The sequence below is a fragment of the Bos indicus x Bos taurus genome, chromosome 7 (assembly GCF_003369695.1).
Source record: "Bos indicus x Bos taurus breed Angus x Brahman F1 hybrid chromosome 7, Bos_hybrid_MaternalHap_v2.0, whole genome shotgun sequence".
Lineage (NCBI taxonomy): Eukaryota > Metazoa > Chordata > Mammalia > Artiodactyla > Bovidae > Bos > Bos indicus x Bos taurus.
In genome coordinates, this window is record NC_040082.1 from 30072725 (window position 1) to 30099164 (window position 26440).

The 26440-nt window shown below is 40.0% G+C and overlaps 1 protein-coding gene across 4 annotated transcripts in view; it reads right to left on the reverse strand.

Annotated features, from left to right (window-relative positions):
- Nucleotides 1-16570, reverse strand: part of ZFYVE16 (zinc finger FYVE-type containing 16) — a 51649-nt gene extending 35079 nt beyond the window's left edge. The window contains exons 1-3 of one of the 4 annotated variants that reach the window (XM_027545718.1): nt 16134-16321; nt 13252-13301; nt 266-374 (exon numbers count right to left, since the gene is read on the reverse strand). In XM_027545718.1, the coding sequence (XP_027401519.1) occupies nt 266-335 (70 nt within the window). In that variant the 5' untranslated portion in view covers nt 336-374; nt 13252-13301; nt 16134-16321. Of the gene's footprint in view, nt 1-265; nt 375-13251; nt 13376-16133; nt 16322-16413 lie in introns of those variants that run through there. The other 3 variants (XM_027545716.1, XM_027545717.1, XM_027545714.1) reach the window with 3 other exon arrangements.
- Between the last annotated feature and the right edge of the window lie 9870 nt (nt 16571-26440).

Below are 26440 nucleotides of genomic sequence, written 5' to 3' on the forward strand. Positions count from 1 at the left end.
ATGAAGAACTCACAAGTTGCTTTTAGCTGGTTCATATGCTGGTTTTAAAGGTCTTTTTTTTATCTAAATTTATATCTGGAAAGAAACTTTTAGTTTTCTTATTTCTATGTCTGGCTATTGGTTCTATTCAGTATAAGAATATACTAATTCATTATACAGAGATATGTGAATGTTTTACTGAAGATAACCATGTGACCAAAATTGAAACCGTATTTGCTAAGAGTACTAATTACTGACATTTTAAAATTACATTAATGGTACAAACCTGGATTCTGTTCAAAATCATCGAGAAGTCTGTCCAAGTCACTGACTGCTGCTTTAAAGTAACTGTCCATTCTACTTGTAGACTTATTCAGAATTTAATTCTTGTGTGGCTAAAAAATACAAAGTATGATAGTTCCTTTAATTCATTATATTCCTTTAATTCCATGTATTGCATGCCAAGAAACACAGTCAGGGAACAGACACAAATAAAATTTAAGAGTATTGCTTTGAAGAATCTGTGATATATCTGGGGAAATTCCTCTATACATACAAAAATGACATGAAAACAAACTCTTTAGCAATATAACATGTATATATAAACTACTGTCAAATTTAAAACACTCATCTAAATAACTCATGGGTCCAAGAATTCATAGTTGAAAACTAAAAACAGTTTAAGTACCATGTATCAAATAATATAAAATATACTACATATAAATAATACTGCACGTAAAAACTTGTGAGAATCAGTAAAAGTGGCACTTCAACAGATATGTAGAGACTTAGATGCTTAAACTAGGAAAGAAAGAATGGAAACAAGCTAAGAGCAGAAATTAAAGAAACAGAAAATAAGCATACAAGAGAGGTACAAGAAAGCTAAAATTAACTTTATGAATAGTGTAGATGAACCTTTGATTTGTGGCAGGAACTCCACCAAATAAGCCTAAGAGACCTTAAAGGAATCTATCAATGACTAATGGGACAATATAAAAGAACACAGGGACTAAGCTAAACGCGATCCCACTGGCTTAAATGGGACAAAGTGGAAGTGAAGTCGCCCAGTCGTGTCCAACTCTTTGCAACCCCGTGGACTGTAGCCTACCAGGCTCCTCCGTCCACAGGATTCTCCAGGCGAGAGTACTGGAGTGGGTAGCCATTTCCTTCTCCAGGGGAATCTTCCCAACCCAGGGATCGAACCCAGGTCTCCCGCATTGCAGGCAGACGCTTTAACCTCTGAGCCACCACGGAAGCCCTAAATGGGACTAGTGAACATCAAATAAATGAGGCCTGACCACAAATCAAATGGATTAAAACACACACACACACCAAGAGAGCATAATGATACTAAAAACAGAAACAAAAACCATCATTCATTAGAGGATTGTTAGGGCAGTAACTCATTACTCTGAAAATTGATATATTAAGAGAAAAGAACTAAGAATTTATTTTGCCCTTTATTTACAAAACGTACTTTAGGATAACAAAATAGCTGCTAAGGAAGAGTTCTTTAGATAAGAATTCCAGTTGATAAATGCAGAAGGATATTAACATTTAAAAAATCATCTCTTCACAGTCCCTAATGCAATAAATGGACTAGGCAATGGCTATCAATGGATGTTAAAACTGTTGGATGAAAGGCTGGTGGGAAACTTTATAACGTGGGATCAGGCCAATACATATGAATCCAGTGATCAATTTCACCATCAATAAATGTGAAGGAACCAAACATTATGTGCTTCATGTGGAAGACATAGAATCACATACAAAATATTCCTGCCTTAAAAAACAAAAACAGTAACTGACATCAAATCTAATCAAGCTTTTAGCACTAACTGCATGTTTACAGGAAATTCAAGCATAGAGGGACAAGTTAAAGGACATCATAAGAAAGCAACTAAGACTAAGTGCAGAAGGGGGAACACTTCCAGCAATGTTCCTCAAACAGCTGATAGTGAATGACTTTTTAAGCTTTCAGTCTGTTACAAACTGTTTCTTTTGTAATACAATACAAATTTTGCAATAATATACAAACAAAAAGATATATATTATTAAACACATGTGAATGGTGGCCTGAAGTATGGAAAAGGAGAGGGAAATGAAAGACAAAAGACAATAAACAAATGAGAGCGCTTTACTAGAGCCACCGATGATAGTCACCACAAACTGGGGACACAAAGCTCAAAAAAATGATACTTTAAAGACGTAATTAAAAAGGTTAGACAGAGCTTAATACAGAATCAAAGAACTGAAGACCTATCTGAAGAAATACCCTCAAATGCAGCCCAGAGAAATAGGGAAGAAGAACATATGAAAAAGAAGTTAACAAACATGGATGACAGAATGAGAATGGAGCCCTACAAGGAGACTAGAGAGCATGGAACAAGAATGCTTGTAAAGATAATGCCAGGAGTTCCAGAACTGATTAAAGACACAACAGATACAGGTAACCCATTACCAAGCAACATAAATACAGCTGACCCTTGAACCACATGGGTCTGAACTGCACAGTTCACTGACATGCAGATTTTTTCGATAGTAAATACTGCAATACTGCACAATCAGGGTTGGTGGAACCATGGATATGGAAGAATCATGGGCACGGAGGACTGACTGTAGTTATGGAAGAATTTGTGACAGCAGAGAAGGTCAGCATCCCTAACCCTCACATGGTTCAACAGACTGCAAAGAGGAATCCACAGTTACTCTATAGTGAAACTTTGAATCCTGAAGACAGAAGAGACAGAAAGAAAGGGTCATTTTCAAAGGAACAATTAATTATGCTAGCACAAGGTAAACTTCAGAACAATTCTCAATAACAATGGTATGTCATCCTAATTCATTTAACTGTATTACTTCTATTTCCATTTTTAAATTGTGGTTATACCATACATATACAAAAGTACATGAAAACACACAGACACCAAAAGAAATAAAAGGAACCTGGAGGAAGGGATAATATAGGAAGAAGAAAACATCAAAGAAACTTACATTCTCAGAAAAAAAGCAACACAACTATGAAACAGCAATAGGAAGCCATACATAAGGAAGATATGAAGAAAAAAGTAATCATGGAAATTGATAGCAGAAATCTAAAAATTCAAGTGAGGATTATGGGATGTAGTAAAAGCAGTGCTTCGAGGGGTTTTTAATAGTATTAAGTGCATATATTAAAAAAGGAGAATGATCTAAAAATCCATACGCTAAGCTTCCATCTTGGGAAATCAGAAAAAGAGCAATTTAAGGCCAAAGTAGGTAGCAGAAAAGATAAATAAAATACATTAGAGCAGAAATCAGTAAGTTAAAAACAAGAAAACAGTAAGAGAAATGAAGAAAATCACTGAAAACAAAAACTCTTTACAAAACTAAAGTTGATAAACTAGGCTAGTTTTAAAAAGAGAGATATACAAATTACCAATATCAGAAATGAAAGAGGGGTCATAACTACTGATATCATGGACACTTAAAGAAAAATAGAGGAATATTATGAACAACTCTATATCCCCCAACTTGATCATTTCAATGAAATGGATCAATTTCTTGAAAAACACAAACTACCAAAATTCACACAAGGAGAAACAGGATAACCTAAAGTCCTACATATATTAATGAAACTGAATTAATAATTAATAACCTTCCACAAAATAAGTCACCAAATCTAGATAGCTTCACTTGTGAATTTTACCAAACATTTAATGAAGAAATGATCCCAATTCTCCAAAGTCTCCTCCAGAAAACTGAGACCAGCATGACTCATAACACCAAACCATAAAGACATTACAGGAAAGGAAACTGCAGACCAATGTAGCTTATGAACACAGAAGTAAAAATCTACAAGGTATTACCAAACTGAACCCAACAATGCATGAACAGAATTATACACAACCACCAAATGGGATTTATCCAGGTATAAAGGTGGGTTCAACATCTGAAGATTAATCAATGTAATGTACCACATCAACAGACTAAAGAAGAGTTATCAAACAATCATACTGACTGATGCAAAAGAAAAACCATTTGACAAAACCCAACACTCATGATAAAAACTCAGGAAATTATGATTAGAGGGGAACTTCTTCAGTTTGGTAAAGAATATCTACAAAATATCTATAGCTCCTTCCATGGACACATCAAAACTACTATTTATCTTTTAAATATTTATTTACTGTGGCTGCGCCAGGTCTCAGCTGCGGTATGCGGTTATCTTCATCTGTTGTGGCATGCAGGATCTTTTAGCTGTCGCAGGCAAACGTAGTTGCAGCATGCGGGATCTAGTTCCCTGACCAAGGATCAAACCCAGGCTCCCTGCTTTGGAAATGCAGAGTCTTAGCCACTGGACCACCAAGAAAGTCCCAAGATTACTATTTAAAGAGCAACCACTGATGAGAACTTGCAGAAAAAATCTTCTATAACCTAATATAAAGAAGGAACCACAACAAGATGGGCAGGAAAGGTGGAGACATGGTACAGTCAAGGCACATACCCCTGGGTGGGTGACCCATAAACAGCATAAATGATTGCAGAGGTTCTGCCCAAGGAATGAGAAGCCTGAGCCCCACAGCAAGTTTCCCAGCCTGGAGGTCCTGCAACAGGAGGACAAGCCCTCTAAACATTAGGCTCTGGCTTATACTCAGGAGAGCCAGAGGGCTGGTAGAAACTTAAGTGTTCACACAAAATCACACATGCTCTGAGATCCAGGGCAGAAGCAGTAATTTGAAAGGAGGCTGTTCAGACTCACTTGCTGATTTCAGGAGACAACTGGGACTTACCCTGGGGACACAGATGCTGGCACCAGTGATTTTGAGGAGCTCATTCTACCATGTGGACACTTGTGATGACAAGCATCCTTCTGGCTTATTAGCCACAAGATCTGGACCCAAGCAACAACAGGCCAGCATCAGCTCCAGGACATCCCAGACCTCAAAGCCACCCATGTCATGAAATAGCCCCACCTACCAGCAGGCCAACACCAGCCTCAGAACCCAGCTTCACCCACTAATGGGCCAGTACTAGTTCTGGGCCAATCAGCTCATGACCGAGCCCTGTCCACCAGCAGCCCAGCATCAGGACTGGAACACCCCAAGCCATACAGCCAGCCATGCCAGGACCTGCCCCTGCCACCAGCAGCTGGCAGCCTTCACACTACTTAGAGCTTGGCAACCAAACCAAAGAAGAGGTCAGCCACACCTACCAGGATGCCCACAGCAGTCATCCCACCACAAAGGAAGGGCCCCTGCAGTCCACCCAGAGTGCACTCTCTAGAGCACATAGGTCTGGGGATGAGAGGGCAGTGGGTGCAGGACACCACAGGACATCTTCTACATAAGGTTTCACTAGTCCAAGATCAGGAAGTGTAACCAACCTACCAAATACAAAGAATAAGGCAACAGAGGAGTATGTCCCAAATGAAGGAATAAAAGAAAACCCCAGAAGAAGAACTAAGTGGAGATAAGCAACCCACTTGATAAAGAGTTCATGGTAATGATCATGAAAATGCTCAAAGCACTTGGTAAAAGAACAAATGAACACAGTGAGAAATTAGTTTCTAGCAAAGAATTAGAAAATATAAAGACCCAAACAGAGTTGAAGAATATAATAACTGAGAGAAAAAAATACACTGGAAGGAATCAGCAGTAGGATGATACAGAAGAACAGATCCGTGAACTGGAAGACAGAGTAGTAGACATCACTCAAGCTGAACAGGAAAAAAAAAAATTAAGGAAAAAAAAAAAAAGACAACTTAAGAGACCTCTGAGATGACATTAAATGTACTAACTTTACATTAAAGGAGTTTCAGGAGAGAAAGGAGCAGAGAGAACATATTTGAAGACATAATAGCTGAAAACTTCCCAAACCCTGGGTTTGGTGATGACCAATGACATGAGAAGGCAATGGCACCCCACTCCAGTACTCTTGCCTGGAAAATCCCATGGATGGAGGAGCCTGGTGGGCTGCAGTCCATGGCGTCGCTAAGAGTCGGACACGACTGAGCGACTTCCCTTTCACTTTTCACTTTCATGCATTGGAGAAGGAAATGGCAACCCACTCCAGTGTTCTTGCCTGGAGAATACCAGGGACGGGATTCTCCGTCCTGGAGAATACCTGGTGGGCTTCCGTCTATGGGGTCGCACAGAGTCGGACACGACTGAAGTGACTTAGCAGTAACAGTAATGACATGAGACATGAAAGAAAAATTGGTAAGTTGGACCTTATAAAGTTAAAAATATCTGCTCTGAAAAAGACACTGTTAAAAAAATGAGAAGACAAGCCACAGAGTGGATGACAAGAGTTGCAAAACACATAAGTGATAAAGGACTTGTATCTAAAATCCTCAAAAAACTCTTAAAATTCAATAATTATTGGGTTGGCCAAAAAGTTCGTTTGGATTTTTCCATAGCCTGAACTTTCTAGCTTCCCCAGTAGATAACAATCCAATTTAAAAACGGGCAAGAGTTCTGAACAAATATGTCTCCAAATAAGAAAGGAAATCAATCCTGAATATTCATTGGAAGGAATGATGCTGAAGCTCCAATACTTCAGCCACCTGATGCAAAGAGCCATTGGAAAACACCCTGATAGTGGGAAAGACTGAGGGCAAGAGGAGAAGGAGGCAACATGGGGTAGATGGCATCACTAACTCAATGGACATAAGTATGAGCAAGCTCCGGGAGATGGTGAAAGACAAGCAGGCCTGGTGTGCTGCAGTCCATGGGGTCACAAAGAGTCAGACACAACTGAGTGACTGAACAACAACATAAAGCACAGGGAACTCTGCTCAATTCTCTGTAATAACCTAAATAGGAAAAGATTTTTAAAAAGAATGGATACATGTATATGTATAACTGAATCACTCTACTGTACAACCAAAATAAACACAATTATTGTTAATCAATTGTTCAGTTCAGTTCAGTCACTCAGTCGTGTCCGACTCTTTGCAACCCCATGAATAGCAGCACGCCAGGCCTCCCTGTCCATCACCATCTCCCAGAGTTCACTCAGACTCACGTCCATTCAGTCGGTGATGCCATCCAGCCATCTCATCCTCTGTCGTCCCCTTCTCCTCCTGCCCCCAATCCCTCCCAGCATCAGATCTTTTCCAATGAGTCAACTCTTCACATGAGGTGGCCAAAGTACTGGACTTTCAGCTTCAGCATCATTCCTTCCAAAGAACACCCAGGGCTGATCTCCTTTGAAATGGACTGGTTGGATCTCCTTGCAGTTCCAGGGACTCTCAAGAGTCTTCTCCAACACCACAGTTCAAAAGCATCAATTCTTCAGTGCTCAGCTTTCTTCACAGTCCAACTCTCACATCCATACATGACCACTGGAAAAACCATAGCCTTGACTAGATGGACCTTTGTTGGTAAAGTGATGTCTCTGCTTTTCAATATGCTATCTAGGTTGGTCATAACTTTCCTTCCAAGGAGTAAGCATCTTTTAATTTCATGGCTGCAGACACCATCTGCAGTGATTTTGGAGCCCAAAAAAATAAAGTCTAACACTGTTTCCACTGTTTCCCCATCTATTTCCCAGATGCCATGATCTTCGTTTTCTGCATGTTGAGCTTTAAGCCAACTTTTTCACTCTCCTCTTTCACTCTCATCAAGAGGCTTTTTAGTTCTTCTTCACTTTCTGCATAAGGGTGGTGTCATCTGCATATCTGAGGTTATTGATATTTCTCCTGGCAATCTTGATTCCAGCTTGTGCTTCTTCCAGCCCAGCGTTTCTCATGATGTACTCTGCATAGAAGTTAAATAAGCAGGGTGACATTATACAGCCTTGATGTACTCCTTTTCCTATTTGGAACCAGTCTGTTCCATGTCCAGTTCTAACTGTTGCTTCCTGACCTGCATACAAATTTCTCAAGAGACAGGTGAGGTGGTCTGGTATTCCCATCTCTTTCAGAATTTTCCACAGTTTATTGTGATCCACACAGTCAAAGGCTTTGGCATAGTCAATAAAGCAGAAATAGATGTTTTTCTGGAACTCTCTTGCTTTTTCCATGATCCAGCGGATGTTGGCAATTTGATCTCTGGTTCCTCTGCCTTTTCCAAAACTAGCTTGAACATCTTGAAGTTCACGATTCACGTCCTGTTGAAGCCTAGCTTGGAGAATTTTGAGCATTACTTTACTAGCGTGTGAGATGAGTGCAATTGTGCAGTAGTTTTGAGCTTTCTTTGGCGTTGCCTTTTTTGGGGATTGGAATGAAAACTGACCTTTTCCAGTGCTGTGGCCACTGCTGAGTTTTCCAAATTTGCTGGCATATTGAGTGTAGCACTTTCACAGCACCATCTTTCAGGATTTGAAATAGCTCAACTGGAATTCCATCACCTCCACTAGCTTTTGTTCGTAGTGATGCTTTCTAAGGCCCACCTGACTAATCAACTGTACTCCAATATAAAATAAAAGTTAAAAGGCTTCTCTGGAGGCTCAGTGGTAAAGAATCTACCTGCCAGTGCAGAAGACACACGTTTGACCCCTGGTCTGGGAAGACCTACATGCCATGGAGCAACTAAGTTTGTGCTACAACCATGGAGTGTATGTTCTGGAGCCCAGGAACCACAAATACTGAGCCCACACACCACAACTACTGAAGCCCACACGCCCTGGGGGCCGTACTTTGAAATAAGAGAAGCCACTGCAACGAGAAGCCCATGCGCCACAAAAAAGAGCCCCTGCTCACTGTAAGTAGAGAAAAGCCTGCACGGCAGTGAAGACCCAGCACAGGCAAAGTAGAAATGACGTTAGTTTTTAATTTAAAAAAAGATATAAAATTTTGAAACAAAGATATGATAAAACGCTGAACATCATTTATCTTTAGAGAACTACAGATTAAAATAATACGATATCATTTTGTATCTCTCACAATGGCTGAAATTCAAAAAAAACCTGACAATACCAAATGCCCCAAGGATGCCAAGCAGCAAGAACTTTCATTTAGGAATGCAACATGTGCAGTCACCTTGGAAGACACCTTGGCGGTCTCTTCTAAAACTAAATATGGTCTTAGCATATGGTCCAGCAGTGGTAATACTAGGTATTTACCCAACTGATTTAAAGGTTTATGTCCACACAAGCACTTAGATGTGAAAGTTTATAGCAATGTTATTCATAACCGCCAAAATGTGGAAGCATCCACGATGTCCCTCAATGAGTGGATAAATAAACCTTGGTACGTCCCTGTAATGGAATATTATTCAGTGATATGAAGAAACATACTATCAATACACAAAAAGATGGATGAATTTTAAATGGGTATTGGTAAGTAAAAGAAGTCAGTCTAAAAAACATCTATGTACTACTATAGGTTTCTAATTTTATGATATACTGGAAAGGGTAAAACTAGAAAGACAGTAAATACATCAGTGATAACCAGTGCTTTGGACTAGGGGAGGACTGAACAGGTAAAGCAAAGTGGATTTTTTAGAGTGGTGAAATTATTCTCTATAATACTATAATAGTGAATACAAAACATTAAGTGTTTAATACCCATACAACTTCGTAATACAAAGAACAATCTCAATGTATGCAAATTTAAAAAATATTTAGAAGGCTCGAGAACTCAGATGGAATGCAGAATTTGGAAAAAAAAAAAAAAAAGGTCTAAATGCATTATGAATATATAAAACAACTATGCTGAAAAGGGTGGAAAAATAAAAGTTCTACCTTGGGAAATGAGTGGAGTCTAAAAGCAACACAAGCATTATACTCTAGTTCAGGGATTCCCAACCTCCAGGATCTAATGTCTCTGGGGTAGAGCTGATATAATAATAATAAAACACAGAATAAATGTAATGCACTCGAATCATCCTGAAAGCACCCTCCCCAGCCCGGTCCATGGAAAACTTGTCTTCCATAAAACTGGTCCCTGGGGCAAACCACCCAGAGGTTGGGAACCGCTGCTCTAGTTGATAAAACTGTTTCTCATGGGGGTATGGGTTAATTCTGAAACCACCATACACATAGGCTAGAAATGAATTAAATAAATGGATGGCTGATGGTGGGAGCAAGGTCTCCCACTTTTAGAAGGAAAGGTTATAGATAAGTTAAGGGGAAGAGCTAGAATATGATCCATATGATAACAAATTTGAGTTGGAGACATCAGAATAAATTCATGTTCACCTTAATATGGACACAGGTGGTTACACATTTGTAATAATTTTTTACTTGAAATATTTATAGATACTATCATAAACCCATTTATCTCTTGCTCCATCAGCTAAAAGGGCCTAAAAGCAAGACAATCCTAGTGGCAACAAACACACTAGTGCCTGTGTGTTTCTTCAACAAAAGGAACCAAGGTTCCTTGCAGAAATGGCTGACGCTAAGACTGGGACAGGAAATATACAAGAGCATGGAGTATCTTATAATGCCAGAAAGTAAGGAAATGCATGTGCACATATGGTGCACACACACAATGAAGGAGGTATGTCAAAATGTGCTTCCCACTCGGTCTTTTTCAGCAACTACTAGAAAATGTACTTCGCCAACATGAAGGTAATAGACACCAAGGAAGAAAGACCTGACATCCTGGAAATAAGCTGTCCACCACAGGGGAGAGACAAAAGAAATTCACAAATGACCATAAAAGGTCACTTCAGGAAGACAGCTGTGCAACAGGCCTAGAGAGCTACCCATCAAGATGGAGGCAGGGTGACAGGAGAGATGCTGTAAACAAACATATTATCCGACATGTGTGAATCTACCAAAGATTTACATCTTGTCTGAAAGTTTGTTAACATATTAAAGATAAAAAAAGATATATTTAAAAACCAAGTAATTTTAACTATAGGAAAACCACAAAATTATATAAGAACATATCATTATAATACACTACCTAGCTCAGCTGTACAAAATATTTACATGGCTAAGTGATGTGTGCTGTGTGCTCAGTCGTGTCCAACTCTTTGGGACCCTTTGGATTGTAGCCCGCTAGGCTCCTCCCTGGTGGGCTGCCATCTCTGGGGTCGCACAGAGTCGGACACGACTGAAGCGACTTAGCAGCAGCAGCAGGAGGCTCCTCTGTCCACTGGATTTTTCAGGCAAGAATACTGGAGTGGGTTGCCATGTCCTCCTCCAAGGGATCATCCCAACCCAGGGATGGAACCTGCAACTCCTTGTCTCCTGCATTGCCAGGCAGATTCTTTACCATTGAGCCACCTGGGAAGCCCCTAAAAATTAACATATAATATGCAAACATAAAGGAGAGAAGTGCGGTGTTTAAATGTGGAGGTTGGTATAACAAAACTAAACTCCCATCTTCTGTAATAGGAAGTTGGTAAATAATATCTAAAACTTATTTGTTTGTTTACTTTGTGGTAGGATGGGAGTAGGGGAGAGAGAGAGCTGTATAAGAAAGCACGTTATTTAAAAACCTAGAGGTGAAAAGAGTTGAATTGCTGACTGTGGGGCAACATTTCTCGATAAAGGTTCTGTGAGATAATTATTCCTTAATGCCTGAGGCATCCACTCTATGTAATGAATTAACATCTCTCCTATGCATCTGAAGTGTTACTGCAGTTGACCCTTTAACAGTGGGCTACAGGAGCTGACTCTTCATGAAGTTGTGTATAACTTACAGTTGGCCCTCCATATCCACAGTTCCTCAGTGTCTGAAATTCCTCTGTATCCATGGATTCAACCAAGCAGGATCATGTAGTATGCAGTATTTATTTACTACTGAAAAAACTCAAGGTCCATGAATAAGTGGACCTGCAGTTCAAACTTGGGTTGTTCAAGGGTCAACTGTAGTTATAAATCACCCTTGGGGGAACTGAGAAAACAGTCAAATTATTTTCTGTGTTTGTGATTCCGCTGAGGAACACTTAGAAAAGGTGCTTCTGCTTTTGCTTCTGCAGAGTAGGATTTACGGGAGAGGATGAGGGCAGAGGGCTGCTTTTCATTATAAGTCTTGTAGTATTATTTGACTTTTTAAATTATGTACAGGTAGCCTTTTGATAAATATTACATTAAAAATAAACATAGCAAAAAGTAATGAAGGAACTCTGAATACAAAATGTATTAAAAAAAATAAAGTGCAGAACTGAAAGAAACAATTCTCATTAGAAAAGGCCAGATAATTTTTCTTAAAGAATACAGAATTTATTAAGTAATACTTAATAAGGAATTTCTACTTACAAAGTATTTCTAAGTAGCAATACTACTAAGCACTATGTTCTTTAAGGCACCTAAAAGATACCCAAAAAGTAGGATAATTAAATCATAATCTAATAATTTATAAAAGGTATGATGGGTGTGTGCTTAGTTGCTCAGTCATGTCCAACTCTTTGCCACTCCATGGACTGTATCCCACCAGGCTCCTCGGTCCATAGACTTCTCCAGACAAAATACCAGAGTGGGTTGTCATTCCCTTCTCCAGGGGATCTTCCCGACCCAGGGATCAAACCCTGGTCTCCTGCACTGCAGGCAGATTCTTTACCATTTGAGCCACGAAGGAAGTGTGATACTGAAATCTTTTGACATGAAATCTTATTAAACTGCACATACTTCCCATTTCAATCAAATTTATTGTGCCAGTAATCCACCTTGTAGAGAAGACACAAAAGAAATACAAGATATACTGCCTATTCTAAGGAATTTTATTTACATGTGCATAATAACCTGTTGTAAGTAGGATCTTTACTCACTTGGTTATTTACGTACACATAGTTTTACAAACAAGTACTTACAGTATTTAGTTTTACAAAAATGATTTTTAAAAATCTCTTCATGAGTGAAACCAAATTGGCAACAACGTGGAAGATTTGTCAGAAAACAAAAAAACAACAGTAAGGAGGCTCCTGAAATGGTTCAAGTGAGAGATGATGAGAGTCTGAACTGAGACAGATTAGACAGAAAGGAAACAGATATACAAGTGGCTAAAGAATGGTGACTTTTGGAGAGTGAAAATAAGGGAGAAAGCTAGGATTAGCTAGGTTGCCATCACAATGAGTAGGTGGCCCGCAGTGAAGTGAAGTGCTCAGTCATGTCTGACTCTTTGTGAGCCCATGGACTGTAGCCCACCAGGCTCCTCCATCCATGGGATTCTCCAGGCAAGAATACTGGAGTGGGTTGCCATTTCCTTCTCCAGGGGATCTTTGCAACCCAGGGATCAAACCCAGGTCTCCCACATTGCAGGCAGACGCTTTAACCTCTGAACTGTAAGATCAGTTAGGTGGCCGGCAGTACCACTGACCATAACGGGCAATACAAAGAGGAACGGGACTAAAGGAAAACAAGAGTTTACGTTTAGACTGGTGTTTGAAGTACCTTGAGACTGTCCTGGGGGAGATGTCCAATGGGTAGTTGAATGTAAGGATCTGGAATGCAGGAGAGAGGTCTGAGATAAAGATTTGGAAATTGGCAGCACATAGCTGTTAACAGATGAAATCACCTAGGAAGAGAATACAGAAGACGACAGGAGCCTGACATCAGATAACTAAAGGTCACAGCTGGTGTTCCTAAAGCCACTCTGAAAGAACTTTGCCCAGAGTTCTATGTACTTCTATAGAAAAATATCCAATATATAATGTTAAAAGACAAAAAAAAGAAAAAACCAAATTATAAAACCTCATGCATAGTACAAACTCATTTTTACAAATAAGTTGTAAAAAAAAAAAAATGATAGTATTAGCAAAGGCACAACGAAAAAAAAATACAGAGGAGCAAAGACCAAACTATTAATAATGGTGTCTGAGATTATGTAAGCTTTTCATATCTATATGTCCTTATAGTATTTTTTAACAAAAATATACTACTATAAATAGGAAAAAAGTTAATTTTGTTCCTTTCCTTCAAAAAATGATAGCATGTATCCTTATAATATAAAAAGATATTACAAATCTTTTAGAAAAACACTTGGACACTGGACCATAAACAGGCAAAAAATATGAACAACTAGTAAAATTATGAAAAAAAATTCAGTGTACAGTCCACACTATCAAAGTAACACGAATTAAAATACATACCTTTGGCTGCCTACTAAATCAGAATACAATCTTTCTATTAATAAAAGCACACATGGTTGGTAAGGGTCTGATAAAAAGAGCATCACAGACCCTGATGATAAGAAGTAAACCGGTATACTCAGTCAGGGGAACATACCAAAAGACTTAAGAAAGATTCCTAAGATTTGATCTAATAATTCTCATTCCATAAATTCAAGAAAATAATTCAAAATGACTAAAACTATGCAAAGATATTATGCCAGATCATTAATTAAAACAATCTAGACACCAACATTAGGACATAAAAAGTTATGTAGACATCAAAAGTGATGTTTATGTCTGTCAAGACTTTTTAGGTACATACTCTATGACCTAGCAATTCTATGTCTAGAGAAACACTAGTACTATGCTCAAGAATACATCACAAAGAACTTTCAATGTTGCAGTGTTTGTAATAGTGAAAACTGCAAAGAACCTAACAGCTCATCGATATGAGAACGATTAAATCAGCTTTTTCAAACTGTGGTCTGAGGGCCCCTAAAAACCAAATCTTTTGTCAGGGTGAGGGCTTTCCTGTCCAAATATTTATCTGTGCAAGGATGGATTTTCTTAATACGCTTCAGCTTAAATAAGGTAGCACACCAAATGAGATTCTACTTGTCTCCTATAATACCAGATGTTAAAGTGATTTACAAAAAATGTAAAAAAAAAAAAAACCCACCAATATTAAAAAAAATACTTTAGCTATTTTAAACATATATTATTAATATATAGTTAACTGGTTTCTTGTTAATTTTAAATGAATAAATAAAAAAATTAATTTTCAGTTTCAATTTCTAAAGTAGTATATATTCTTCATTAGAAAAACAAAAACTCTATTACTCCTCAATAATTTTTAAGAGTAGAAAGGGAACCTGAGACCCATTGGATTAAATAAATTGTGATACTTTCATATTATCTAGCATACTAGGGGATGATAGTTAACAGGGAATTCAGTTTTACCTGTAATATAACTATTTCAAAAGACAGTTGGTTCATGTTATCAGTTATGATTTTGTAATCAAAATCATAAAGTTATATTTATGAAGTTTTTTTTAAATATGGGGAAATGCTCAAAATATAATTTTAAGCAGGAAAAGTGGGTAATCCAACTGTATAGAAAATCTCATCATCTTCATTAAGAAAATGCCATGGGGAAAAGACTCAAGTAAAAAGTCAAAATTAACTATTGTTGATTACCTTTAACTGTGGAATCATAGTTGATTATTTCCCCTTTTCCTTTATTTTAATATTAAAAAAAAATTTTACACCAAACATGCAGTTTAATATCCGGGGGAGAAAAAAAGGAAAGAAATTAGGTGAAAAATTAGTTCTACTAAATCAAACCACTGAACTTCTGCCAATTCAAAAGACAAGCTCAAAACAATAAATTAAGGAACCTAATTCGATCAACAAGCTGCCTATTTTGTCAAAGAAAAAAATAGTTACCAAATGTGGGGGCTAGAGGGTGCAAAAACACCCTCAGTCTGGAATATAATAATAGGCAATCACAGTAGTACAAATGAAGTTAACACTTTAAAAGTTAGATCACCTTTTATAAATTTTCAAAGGTACAAAAGAAAACGTAGACGGGAGGAACACCACCGCGTCCTTCGGGTCTAAACGACGAGAAAAATGCCTGGGTGCGGGAACAGGCTTCGCTAGAGCTCGGGCGGCGATGACAGATCGGTCTGCGGGGGCCGAGTCCTTTCGGCGTAGAGGCTGCCACTCTCTTCCGGGGAGCGGCAGCCCCTCCGGGATGCGCTGTACCCCAGCCCCGGCCGGACAGGCGGCCCAGGGGTACGGGGGGCGCTTCTCCCTCCACCCGCCGCGGCCCCAGGGGGTCGCTCACCGGGCAGCGCCGAGCACTCCGGGCGGCCCAAGTGGGTGGGACCCGGCAAACATTCGCCGTGATTGCCACCCTAGCCTGGTCCGGCCCTCCAGGCTTTACTGAGGGGGCCGCTGGGTTTGAGAGTGCTGATTTCCCAGCCAGTTTCAGGGGGCTCGGAAAAGGAATGGTTCCTGGGGCCCCAAGGCTCGGCCCCTGGAGGCGCAGAAGGGCCAGACCCAGCGCCTAGCGCAGCGCGACCAGCGGCCACCCCGCCCCCTCCGTGAGGGCAACGCGGGTGAGGAGAAGCCAAGAGGCCTGTAACAGGGAACTCTTACCTCCCCACACCCCTGCGGAGCTCTCTGATGACCTACGGAGACGCCGCGCGGAGGAGTGAAGGGCGACCCCGGCCGGGAGTCCAGGGAGTACTAGACGTCGGCTCAAGGTTTGTTTCCAAACCCTATCCTCCGCGACCGGGGAAAAACACAAAGCGCAGGCGCAGAAGAGGCTTTCCTCTGACTCGCACGCCCCCTCCTTCGGCGTCCGCGGCCTCCAGTATCGCAAGGCGCCTGCGCTCTGCGATGCAGGGGTCTAAGCCCCGGGCCCCGGGCTTCTTACCGGAAATGCCTGAGGAGGCTCTGGGGTCTCGCGAATGCCGGGAAAATCGGCCGTAGGTTGGGAGCCGGTTTCTCACTAGAGGCCTTCGAGCCGGGATCTGGTAGTGACCGGCGTCATTGTCCGGCTTCTTTTGTCCTTCGCTGACCTGGACGCAGCTCCCCCCGCCCCCCGCCCCCAGCCTCCTGCGTCCTCCGGCCTGTACTGGACACACCCGCCTGCTGGGCAGCCAACCCGGCCTGCTCCCCCGGCCCCCGGCGCTGCTGTTATCCCGGAAAACCTCACTTTTTTTTTTTTGCTTCAGACTAGTTTTGCAACCACCCCACCCCGCCTCCTCCTGGCAGCAACAGAAATGCTCCTAACCCACTGCCAAGCCTTAAGCCCTCCAGCTGACTGGCCATTTCCAAGGGCTCTCAGTTGCTTTAGTTCTGCTTTTCTGTCAGTGGCCACGAGAGCAGCTGCCTCTTCTGTCTGAAAACAAAAGCTAACTAATCTGGAGAAGTAAACGTCAATCATGTGATGTATATTTGGGCTTCTTTGAGCTTTACTATTTTCACCACCAATTTCCTATAAATTTAAGTGAGGGAAGAAAAGACATCTATTTGGGTGCAGAGTACTACAGACTAGGGGAAATAATCCATCGGTGGCCAAAAGGTTTTAATTTCGCAATTCATACTCGTCTTTCAGAAGTTTCAAGAACTTTAGTATCTCAGTATTTCCGTCTGATGTAAATTTGTGGTGAAAGATTTAAGAATCAAGATTCAAATCTACAACTTGGACGTATGGTTTGTGATCTTTCAAAGATACTGCATCTTGATTTTTCTAAACTCTGAAGTGAAATTGTGTAGGTTTAGCTCAACAGTGAAACGTATTGATTTCTTAAAATAATTTAGTGAGCATCTGCTATGTGACAGACACTGCTTTAAGTGCTTTGCTTAGATTATCTCATTTAATCCTAAGAATAATTCTGCGAAGTGTGGTGTGCATTTTCTCTACTGTGTGTATGCTGTTGCTCCCAGATAAATAAAAAGAAGTCACTAACCATTATAGAAACAGTCTTACAGCAGAGATGCATGTATACAAGTGCCTATTTGAGACAGAAGTATTTATATTGCACAATGTGAGGACAAAGACTAGAAATAGAAAACACTAAGACCTTAAACAGATAAATGGGAGAAGTGTGGACATCAACAGTCAATTCACAAAATAAGAAATGCGTACTGCATATTTTACTAATGTTCAAACTCATTAATAATGAGAAGACAAAAGAGACATGTCCCGTGGATCTAATTAGTTTGTTTACTTTGTGAGTAAACTCCATTGGTGAGCATAGAATGAAATGAGCACTCATGCACTGTTGGGGATATAAATGAGGACAAAAATTTTGTAAAGGTACTTGTCAACTCATTTCAAGAAATGTTCACATGACCTAATTAAGTAGCTTTTCTTTTGGAAATTATAAGGATATATTTCAGAATACAAAGATTTAGATGAGTAACACTAAGGAAAATATATCAAAAACTCAAATACCTTTCATATACAGATTGCATTTTGTATCACATTTATTTGTTTATGGGTGTTTCCTCTATAAAGTGCATTTTGCTAGGAGTTGTAAGGATTATAAAGATGGATAATTTATGATTTTTTCCCTGAAGAAGTTCACAATCCATTGTGTTATTCTTTCATTTATTAACATAAACAGCTGAAAGATTGCTGCAGTATAGTAAAATTACAAGAGCTCTGTGTAGATGTTTGGCCGACTTTTCTTTGTTGGTTGAAATAAAGAAATCTACACATCAAATGCAATGCCAGAAAAAAATATTAAGGAAAAACAGTCCCTGGAAAAAGTTGAGTAATAATTACTGAAATATTTTCACCTAAAGAGTCTAGTTTATAACTAAATGGACTCCGGAAAAGCCATCATCCTAGTTCTAACATATTTGGTTAATTTATTCCTTAGACTAGTCATTACTTGGCTCATCACCAGTTTTTATTATTTTGAAACATAACTAGAATCTTGATTATTTTAAGTGGCTTAAATTTCATTCTAATTTGAACTTCCAAAGGCTGTTCCCTTTTCATAAGTAAACTGGGTGGAGAAAATACCAGAAACATATAAAAATAACTACTATAATTATTCATTTGTTTTAAGGCTGGTCTGAGACTAACCAGCAATTTTTAAACTAGGGATTCATTGCTCCAAAATACAGAATGTGACCTGCAACAGTTAGTTACTGATTAGCATTTAAGTGCTATATTGCCATGCTAAAATACCAATGTTACAAGGAAACGAGCTGAAACATCTTAAAAAAAAATTGTTGGCTAGTTAGGGCCAGTTAGATCAGCTATTCCGAACAAGGGCACCAATGAAGAAATAGTTATTGTTTTGGTGATCATGACAGCTAGTTTTTAAACATACATAGAAAACATTTGGAAGGAATTCCACTAAAATATTAACTCTATTTTTGGAAGGTGAAATTATGGGTGATTTCTCCCTCTTCTTTGGAGTATTCCATTATTTTCCAAGTTTTTTTTTTTAAATAATGAGGACGTATTACTTTAATAATCCAAGAGGAAAAATGGAATAGTTCCTTTTAAAAAGAATTGCTGAATTCATAACTGAGCCAACCAATTACTTTATATTCATTATGCAATCTCTGCATATAATATATTGTATGACTATGAATCATCAGAGAGAAATATACCCAAAATGATTGATGAGCACTTGTATCTGGATACTGTCTTAGAGGTGATATATCATGGTACAGTCCTGCCCAGAGCTCAAGTCAGATACAGCTTCAACATCATGACACAAGCTTTCTTGTTGAGGGGGTCAGAAATCTTTACCAAATATTTCTAGTTCTTATCTCTTCTGGACATGTGATGGCAGAGTACCTTCTGGTTCCCTTGTGGTTGAATAGGTCCAGGTGAATGATTCAGGCTGATGAACTGTGTGAAGTGACATGTGTCTTCCTAGACTGGATATTTTAATCACCAATGTGTGGTCAAACAGGTGATGGCAAGACTGAATATCGACATTTTAGTAATCAGTGAACTGAAATGGACTGGAATGGGTGCATTTAACTCAGATGACCATTATATCAACTACTGTGGGCAAGGAAACGGAGAAGGAAATAGCAACCCACTCCAGTATTCTTGCCTAGAAAATCCTGTGGACAGAGGAGCCTGTTGGGCTGCTGTCCATAGGGTTGCACAGAGTCAGACAGGACTGAAGCGACTTAGCGTGCATGCATGCATTGGAGAAGAAAATGGCAACCCACACCAATGTTCTTGTCTGGAGAATCCCAGGGACAGAGGAGCCTGGTGGGCTGCCATCTATGGGGCTGCACAGAGTCGGACATGACTGAAGTGACTTAGCAGTAGCAGCAATGGGCAAGAATCACTTAGAAGAAATGGAGTAGTCATCATAGTCAGCAGAGTCAGAAATGCAGTACTTGGATGCAATCTCAAAAACGACACAGTGACCTCTGTTCGTTTCTAAGGCAAACCATTCAATATAACAGTAATCCAAGTCTATGCCTGAACAGTAATGCTGAAGAAGCTGAAGTTGAACAGTTCTATGAAGACCTACAAGACCTTCTTGGACTAACACCCAAAAAAGATGTGCTTTTCATTAGAGGGGACTGGAATGCAAAAGTAGGAAGTCAAGAAACACCTGGAGTAACAGGCAAATTTGGCCTTGGAATACAATTAGAGCAAAGGCTAATAGAGTTCTGCCAAGAGAACACACTGGTCATAGCAAACACCCTCCTCCAACAACACAAGAGATGACTCTACATATGGACATCACTAGATGGTCAACACCAAAATCAGATTGATTATATTCTTTGCAGCCAAAGATGGAGAAGTGCTATACAGTCAGCAAAAACAAGACCGGGAGCTGACTGTAGCTCAGATCATGAACCCTTATTGCTAAATTCAGACTTAAGTTGAAGAAAGTAGGGAAAACCACTAGACCATTCAGTGACATAAATCAAATCCCTTACAACTATACAGTGGAAGTGACAAATAGATTCAAGGGGTTAGATCTGATAGAGAGCCTGAAGAACTGTGGATGGAGGTTCGTGACATCATACAGGAGGCAGGGATCAAGACCATTCCCAAGAAAAAAAAAGTGCAAAAAGGCCAAATGGTTGTCTGAGGAGGCCTTACAAATAGCTGTGAAAAGAAGAGCAGCGAAAGGCAAAGGAGAAAAGGAAAGATATAAGCATCTGAATGCAGAGTTCCAAAGAATAGCATGGAGAGATAAGAAAGCCTTCCTCAGTGATCAATGCAAAGAAATAGAGGAAAACAATAGAGTGGGAAAGACTAGAGAGGTCTTCAAAAAAATTTGAGATACCAAAGGAATATTTCATGCAAAGATGGGCACAATAAAGGATAGATATGGTATGGACCTAACAGAAGCAGAAGATATTAAGAAGAGGTGGCAAGAATACACATAAGAAGTATACAAAAAAGATCTTCATGACCCAGATAATCATGACAGTGTGATCACTCACCTAGAACCAGACATCCTGGAATGCGAAGTCAAGCGGGCCTTAGGAAGCATCACTAAGAACAAAACTAGTGGAAGTGATGGAATTCCAGTTGAGTTATTTCACATCCTAAAAGATGATGCTGTGAAAGTGCTACACTCGGTATGCCAGCAAATTTGGAAAACTGAGCAGTGGCCACAGCATTGGAAAAGGTCACTTTTCATTCCAATCTCAAAGAAAGGCAATGCCAAAGAAGCCTCAAACTACCGCACAATTGCACTCATCTCACACACTAGCAAAGTAATGCTCAAAATTCTCCAAGCCAGGCTTCTCCAAGCCAGTGAACTCATGTCCATTGAGTCAGTGATGCCATCCAACCATCTCATCCTCTGTCGTCCTCTTCTCCTCTTGCCTTCAATCTTTCCCAGCATCAGGGTCTTTTCCAGTGATTCAGTTATTTGCATCAGGTGGCGAAAGTATTGGAGTTTTAGCATCAGTCCTTCCAATGAACATTCAGGACTGACTTCCTTTAGGATGGACTGGTTGGATCTCCTTGCAGTCCAAGGGACTCTCAGGAGTCTTCTCAAACACCTCAGTTCAAAAGCATCAATTCTTCTGTGCTCTGCTTCCTTTACAGTCCAACTCTCACATCCATACGTGACTACTGGAAAAAACATAGCCTTGACTAGATGGACCTTTGTCAGCAAAGTAACATCTCTGCTCTTTAACATGCTGTCTAGGCTGGTCATAACTTTTCTTCCAAGAAGCAAGCGTCTTTTTATTCATGGCTGCAGTCACCATATGCAATGATTTTGGAGCCCAAGAAAATAAAGTCTGCCACTGTTTCTCCATCTATTTGCCATGAAGTGATGGGACTGGATGCCATGATCTTAGTTTTCTGAATGTTGAGCTTTAAGCCAGCTTTTTCATTCTCCTCTTTCACTTTCATCAAGAAGCTCTTTAGTTCTTCTTCACTGTCTGCCATAAGGATGGTGTCATCTGCATATCTGAGGTTATTGATATTTCTCCTGGCAATCTTGATTCCAGCTTGTGCTTCCTCCAGCCCAGTGTTTCTCATGATGTACTCTGCATATGTTAAATAAGCAGGGTGACAATATAGAGCCTTGACATACTCCTTTTCCTATTTGGAACCAATCTGTTTTTCCATGTCCAGTTCTAACTGTTGCTTCCTGACCTGCATACAGATATCTCAAGAGGCAAGTCAGGTGGTCTGGTATTCCCATCTCTTTCAGAATTTTCCACAGTTTGTTTGTGATCCACACAGTCAAAGGCTTTGTCATAGTCAATAAAGCAGAAGTAGATGTTTTTTTTGGAACTCTCTTTTTTGATGATCCAGTGAATGTGGGCAATTTGATCTCTGGTTCCCATGCCTTTTCTAAAACCATCTTGAACATGTGGAAGTTCACGGTTCACATATTGTTCTTTGCTAGTGTGTGAGATAAGTGCAATTGTGTGGTAGATTGAGCATTCTTTGGTATTGCCTTTCTTTGGGATTCGAATGAAAACTGACCTTTTCCAGGGGCTCTGGATGTGGGTATGGTATAAGTCCTCTTGTTGGAGGTCGCCATTAACCCCACCATAGAGCTGCCAGAACTTACATAGGACTGGGAAATAGACTTTTGGAGGGCACAACAGAACCTTGTGCACCAGGACCCAGGAGAAAGGAATAGTGACCCCACAGCGGACTTTCCTGTGGGTGTCCAAAACTCTCTGGCGAAGGCGTGGGTCGGTGGTGGCCTGCTACAGGTGTGGGGCATGGACTGTGGCAGTACATGCCTGGGATCTTTTGAGGGAGGTTACCATTATCTTCATTACCTCTACCATAGTTTGGCCCCAGGTAAACAGCAGCGAGGGAACACAGCTCTACCCATCAACAGAAAATTGGATTAAAGATTTACTGAGCATGGCCCTGCCCATCAGAACAAGACCCAGTATCCCCCTCGGTCAATCTGTCCCATCAGGAAGCTTTCATAAGCCTCTTATCCTTCTCCATCAGAGGGCAGACAGACTGGAAACCACCATCACAGAAAACTAACCAATCTAATCACATGGACCACAGCCTTGTCTAACTCAATGAAACTATGAGCCATGCTGTGTAGGGCTACTACTTAGGGCCACCTAAGACGGACGGGTCATGGTGGAGAGTTCTGACAAAATGTGGTCCGCTGGAGAAGGGAATAGCAAACCACTTCAGTATTCCTGCCTTGAGAACCCCATGAACAGTAGGAAAAGGCAAGAAGATAGGACACTGAAAGATGAACTCTCCAGGTCACTAGGTGCCCAGTATGCTACTGGAGATCAGTGGAGAAATAACTCCAGAAAGAATGAAGGGATGGAGCCAAAGGAAAAACAACACCCAGTTGTGGATGTGACTGGTGATGGAAGCAAGTACCGATACTGTAAAGAGCAATATTGCATAGGAACCTGGAATGTTAGGTCCATGAGTCAAGGCAAATTGGAAGTGATCAAAGAGGAGATGGCAAGAGTGAACATCAACATTTTAGGAATCAGCGAACTAAAATGGACTGGAATGGGTGAATTTAACTCAGATGACCATTATACCTACTACTGTGGGCAAGAATCCCTTAGAAAAAATTCAGTAGCCATCATAATCAACAGAGTCAGAAATGCAGTACTTGGATGCAGTCTCAAAAACAACAGAATGATCTCCGTTCGTCTCGAAGCCAAACCATTCAGTATCACGGTAATCCAAGTCTATGCCCCTACCAGTAATGCTGAAGAAGCTGAAGTTGAACAGTTCTATGAAGACCTACAAAACCTTCTAGAACTAATACCTAAAAAGGATGTCCTTTTAATAATAGGGGAATGGAATGCAAAAGTAGGAAGTAAAGAAACACCTGGAGTAACAGGCAAATTTGGCCTTGGAATACGGAATGAAGCAGGGCAAAGACTAATAGAGTTTTGCCAAGAAAAGGCACTGGACATAGCAAACACCCTCTTCCAAGAACATAAGAGAAGACTCTACACATGGACATCACCAGATGATCAACACCGAAATCAGATTGATTATATTCTTTGCAGCCAAAGGTGAAGAAGCTCTATACAGTCAACAAAAACAAGACCAGGAGCTGACTGCGGCTCAGATCATGAACTCCTTATTGCCAAATTCAGACTGAAATTGAAGAAAGTAGGGAAAACCACTAGACCGTTCAGGTATGACCTAAATCAAATCCCTTATGATTATACACTGGAAGTAAGAAATAGATTTAAGGGACTAGATGTATTAGACAGAGTGCTTATGAACTATGGATGGAGGTTTGTGACATTGTACAGGAGACAGGAAGCAAGATCATCTCCAAGAAAAAGAAATGCAAAAAAGCAAAATGACTGTCTGCGGAGGCCTTACAAATAGCTGTGAAAAGAAGAGAAGCCAAAAGTGAAGGATAAAAGGAAAGATATACCCATCTGAATGCAGAGTTCCAAAGAATAGCAAGGAGAGATAAGAAAGCCTTCCTCAGTGATCAATGCAAAGAAATAGAGGAAAACAATAGAATGGGAAAGACTAGAGAGGTCTTCAAGAAAATTAGAGATACCAAGGGAACATTTCATACAAAGATGGGCTCGATAAAGGACAGAAATGATGTGGACCTAACAGAAGCAGAAGATATTAAGAAGAGGTGGCAAGAATATACAGAAGAACTGTACAAAAAAGATCTTCACGACCCAGATAATCACGATGGTATGATCACTCACCTAGAGCCAGACATCCTGGAATGCGAAGTCAAGCGGGCCTTAGGAAGCATCACTATGAACAAAGCTAGTGGAGATGATGGAATTCCAGTTGAGCTATTTCAAATCCTAAAAGATGATGCTGTGAAAGTGCTGCACTCAATATGCCAGCAAATTTGGAAAACTGGATAATATCAGACCACATTTCCTCATGTGACATTTTCTTCCTTTCATGGTCATTTCCCGTTTCCTTCTCATTTTCTTTTTTATTTATCCTCTCTCCTTTCCCCGCTGATAACCATAAATTTGTTTTCCTTGTCTGTGAGTCAATTTCTGTTTTGTAAATAAGTTCATTTGTATCATTTTTTTTTAGAATCCACATATAAATGATATCATATGATGTTTGAGTTTGACTACTTAGTATGAAATCTCTGGGTCCATCCATGTTGCTACAAATGGCAGTATTTCATTCTTTTTAATGGCTGAGCAATATCCCATTGTATATATATACTACATCCTCTTTATCCATTCATCTGTTGACAGTCATTTAGGTTGCTTCCATATCTTGACTATTGTAAATAGTACTGGTATAAACATCAGGATGTATGTATCTCTTTGAATTAGTGTTTTTGTCTTTTCCAGATATATGCCCAGGAATGGGATTGCTGGTTCATATAGTAACTCTATTTCTAGACTATTAAGGAAGCTCCATACTGTTCTCCATAGTGATTTCAACAATTTACATTCCAGTCAACAGGGTAAGAGAGTTCCATTTTCTCCACATCCTCTCCTGCATTTGTTATTTGTAGACTCTTTAATGATGTTCATTCTGACTGATGTGAAGGAGTAACTCATTGTAGTTTTGATTTGCATTTCTCTAATAGTGATGTTGATTCCAGCTTGTGCTTCTTCCAGCCCAGCATTTCTCATGATGTACTCTGCATATGTTAAATAAGCAGGGTGACAACATACAGCCTTGATGTACTCCTTTTCCTATTTGGAACCAGTCTGTTGTTCCATGTCCAGTTCTAACTGTTGCTTCCTGACCTGCGCACAGATATCTCAAGAGGCAAGTCAGGTGGTCGGGTATTCCCATCTCTTTCAGAATTTTCCACAGTTTATTGTGATCCACACAGTCAAAGGCTTTGTCATAGTCAATAAAGCAAAAATAGATGTTTTTCTGGAAATCTCTTGCTTTTTCGATGATCCAGCAGATGTTGGCAATTTGGTCTCTGGTTCCACTGCCTTTTCTAAAACCAGCTTGAACAACTGGAAGTTCACGGTTCACGTATTGCTGAAGCCTAGCTTGGAGAATTTTGAGCATTACTTTACTAGCGTGTGATGAATGAGGTTTGTGACATTGTACAGGAGACAGGGATCAAGACCATCCCCATGGAAAAGAAATGCAAAAAAGCAAAATGGCTGTCTGGGGAGGCCTTACAAATAGCTATGAAAAGAAGAGAAGTGAAAAGCAAAGGAGAAAAGGAAAGATATAAGCATCTGAATGCAGAGTTCCAAAGAATAGCAAGAAGAGATAAGAAAGCCTCCCTCAGCAATCAATGCAAAGAAATGGAGGAAAACAACAGAATGGGAAAGACTAGAGATCTCTTCAAGAAAATTAGAGATACCAAGGGAACATTTCATACAAAGATGGGCTCGGTAAAGGACAGAAATGATATGGACCTAACAGAAGCAGAAGATATTAAGAAGAGGTGGCAAGAATACACAGAAGAACTGTACAAAAAAGATCTTCACGACCCAGGTAATCACAATGGTGTGATCACTGACCTAGAGCCAGACATTCTGGAATGTGAAGTCAAATG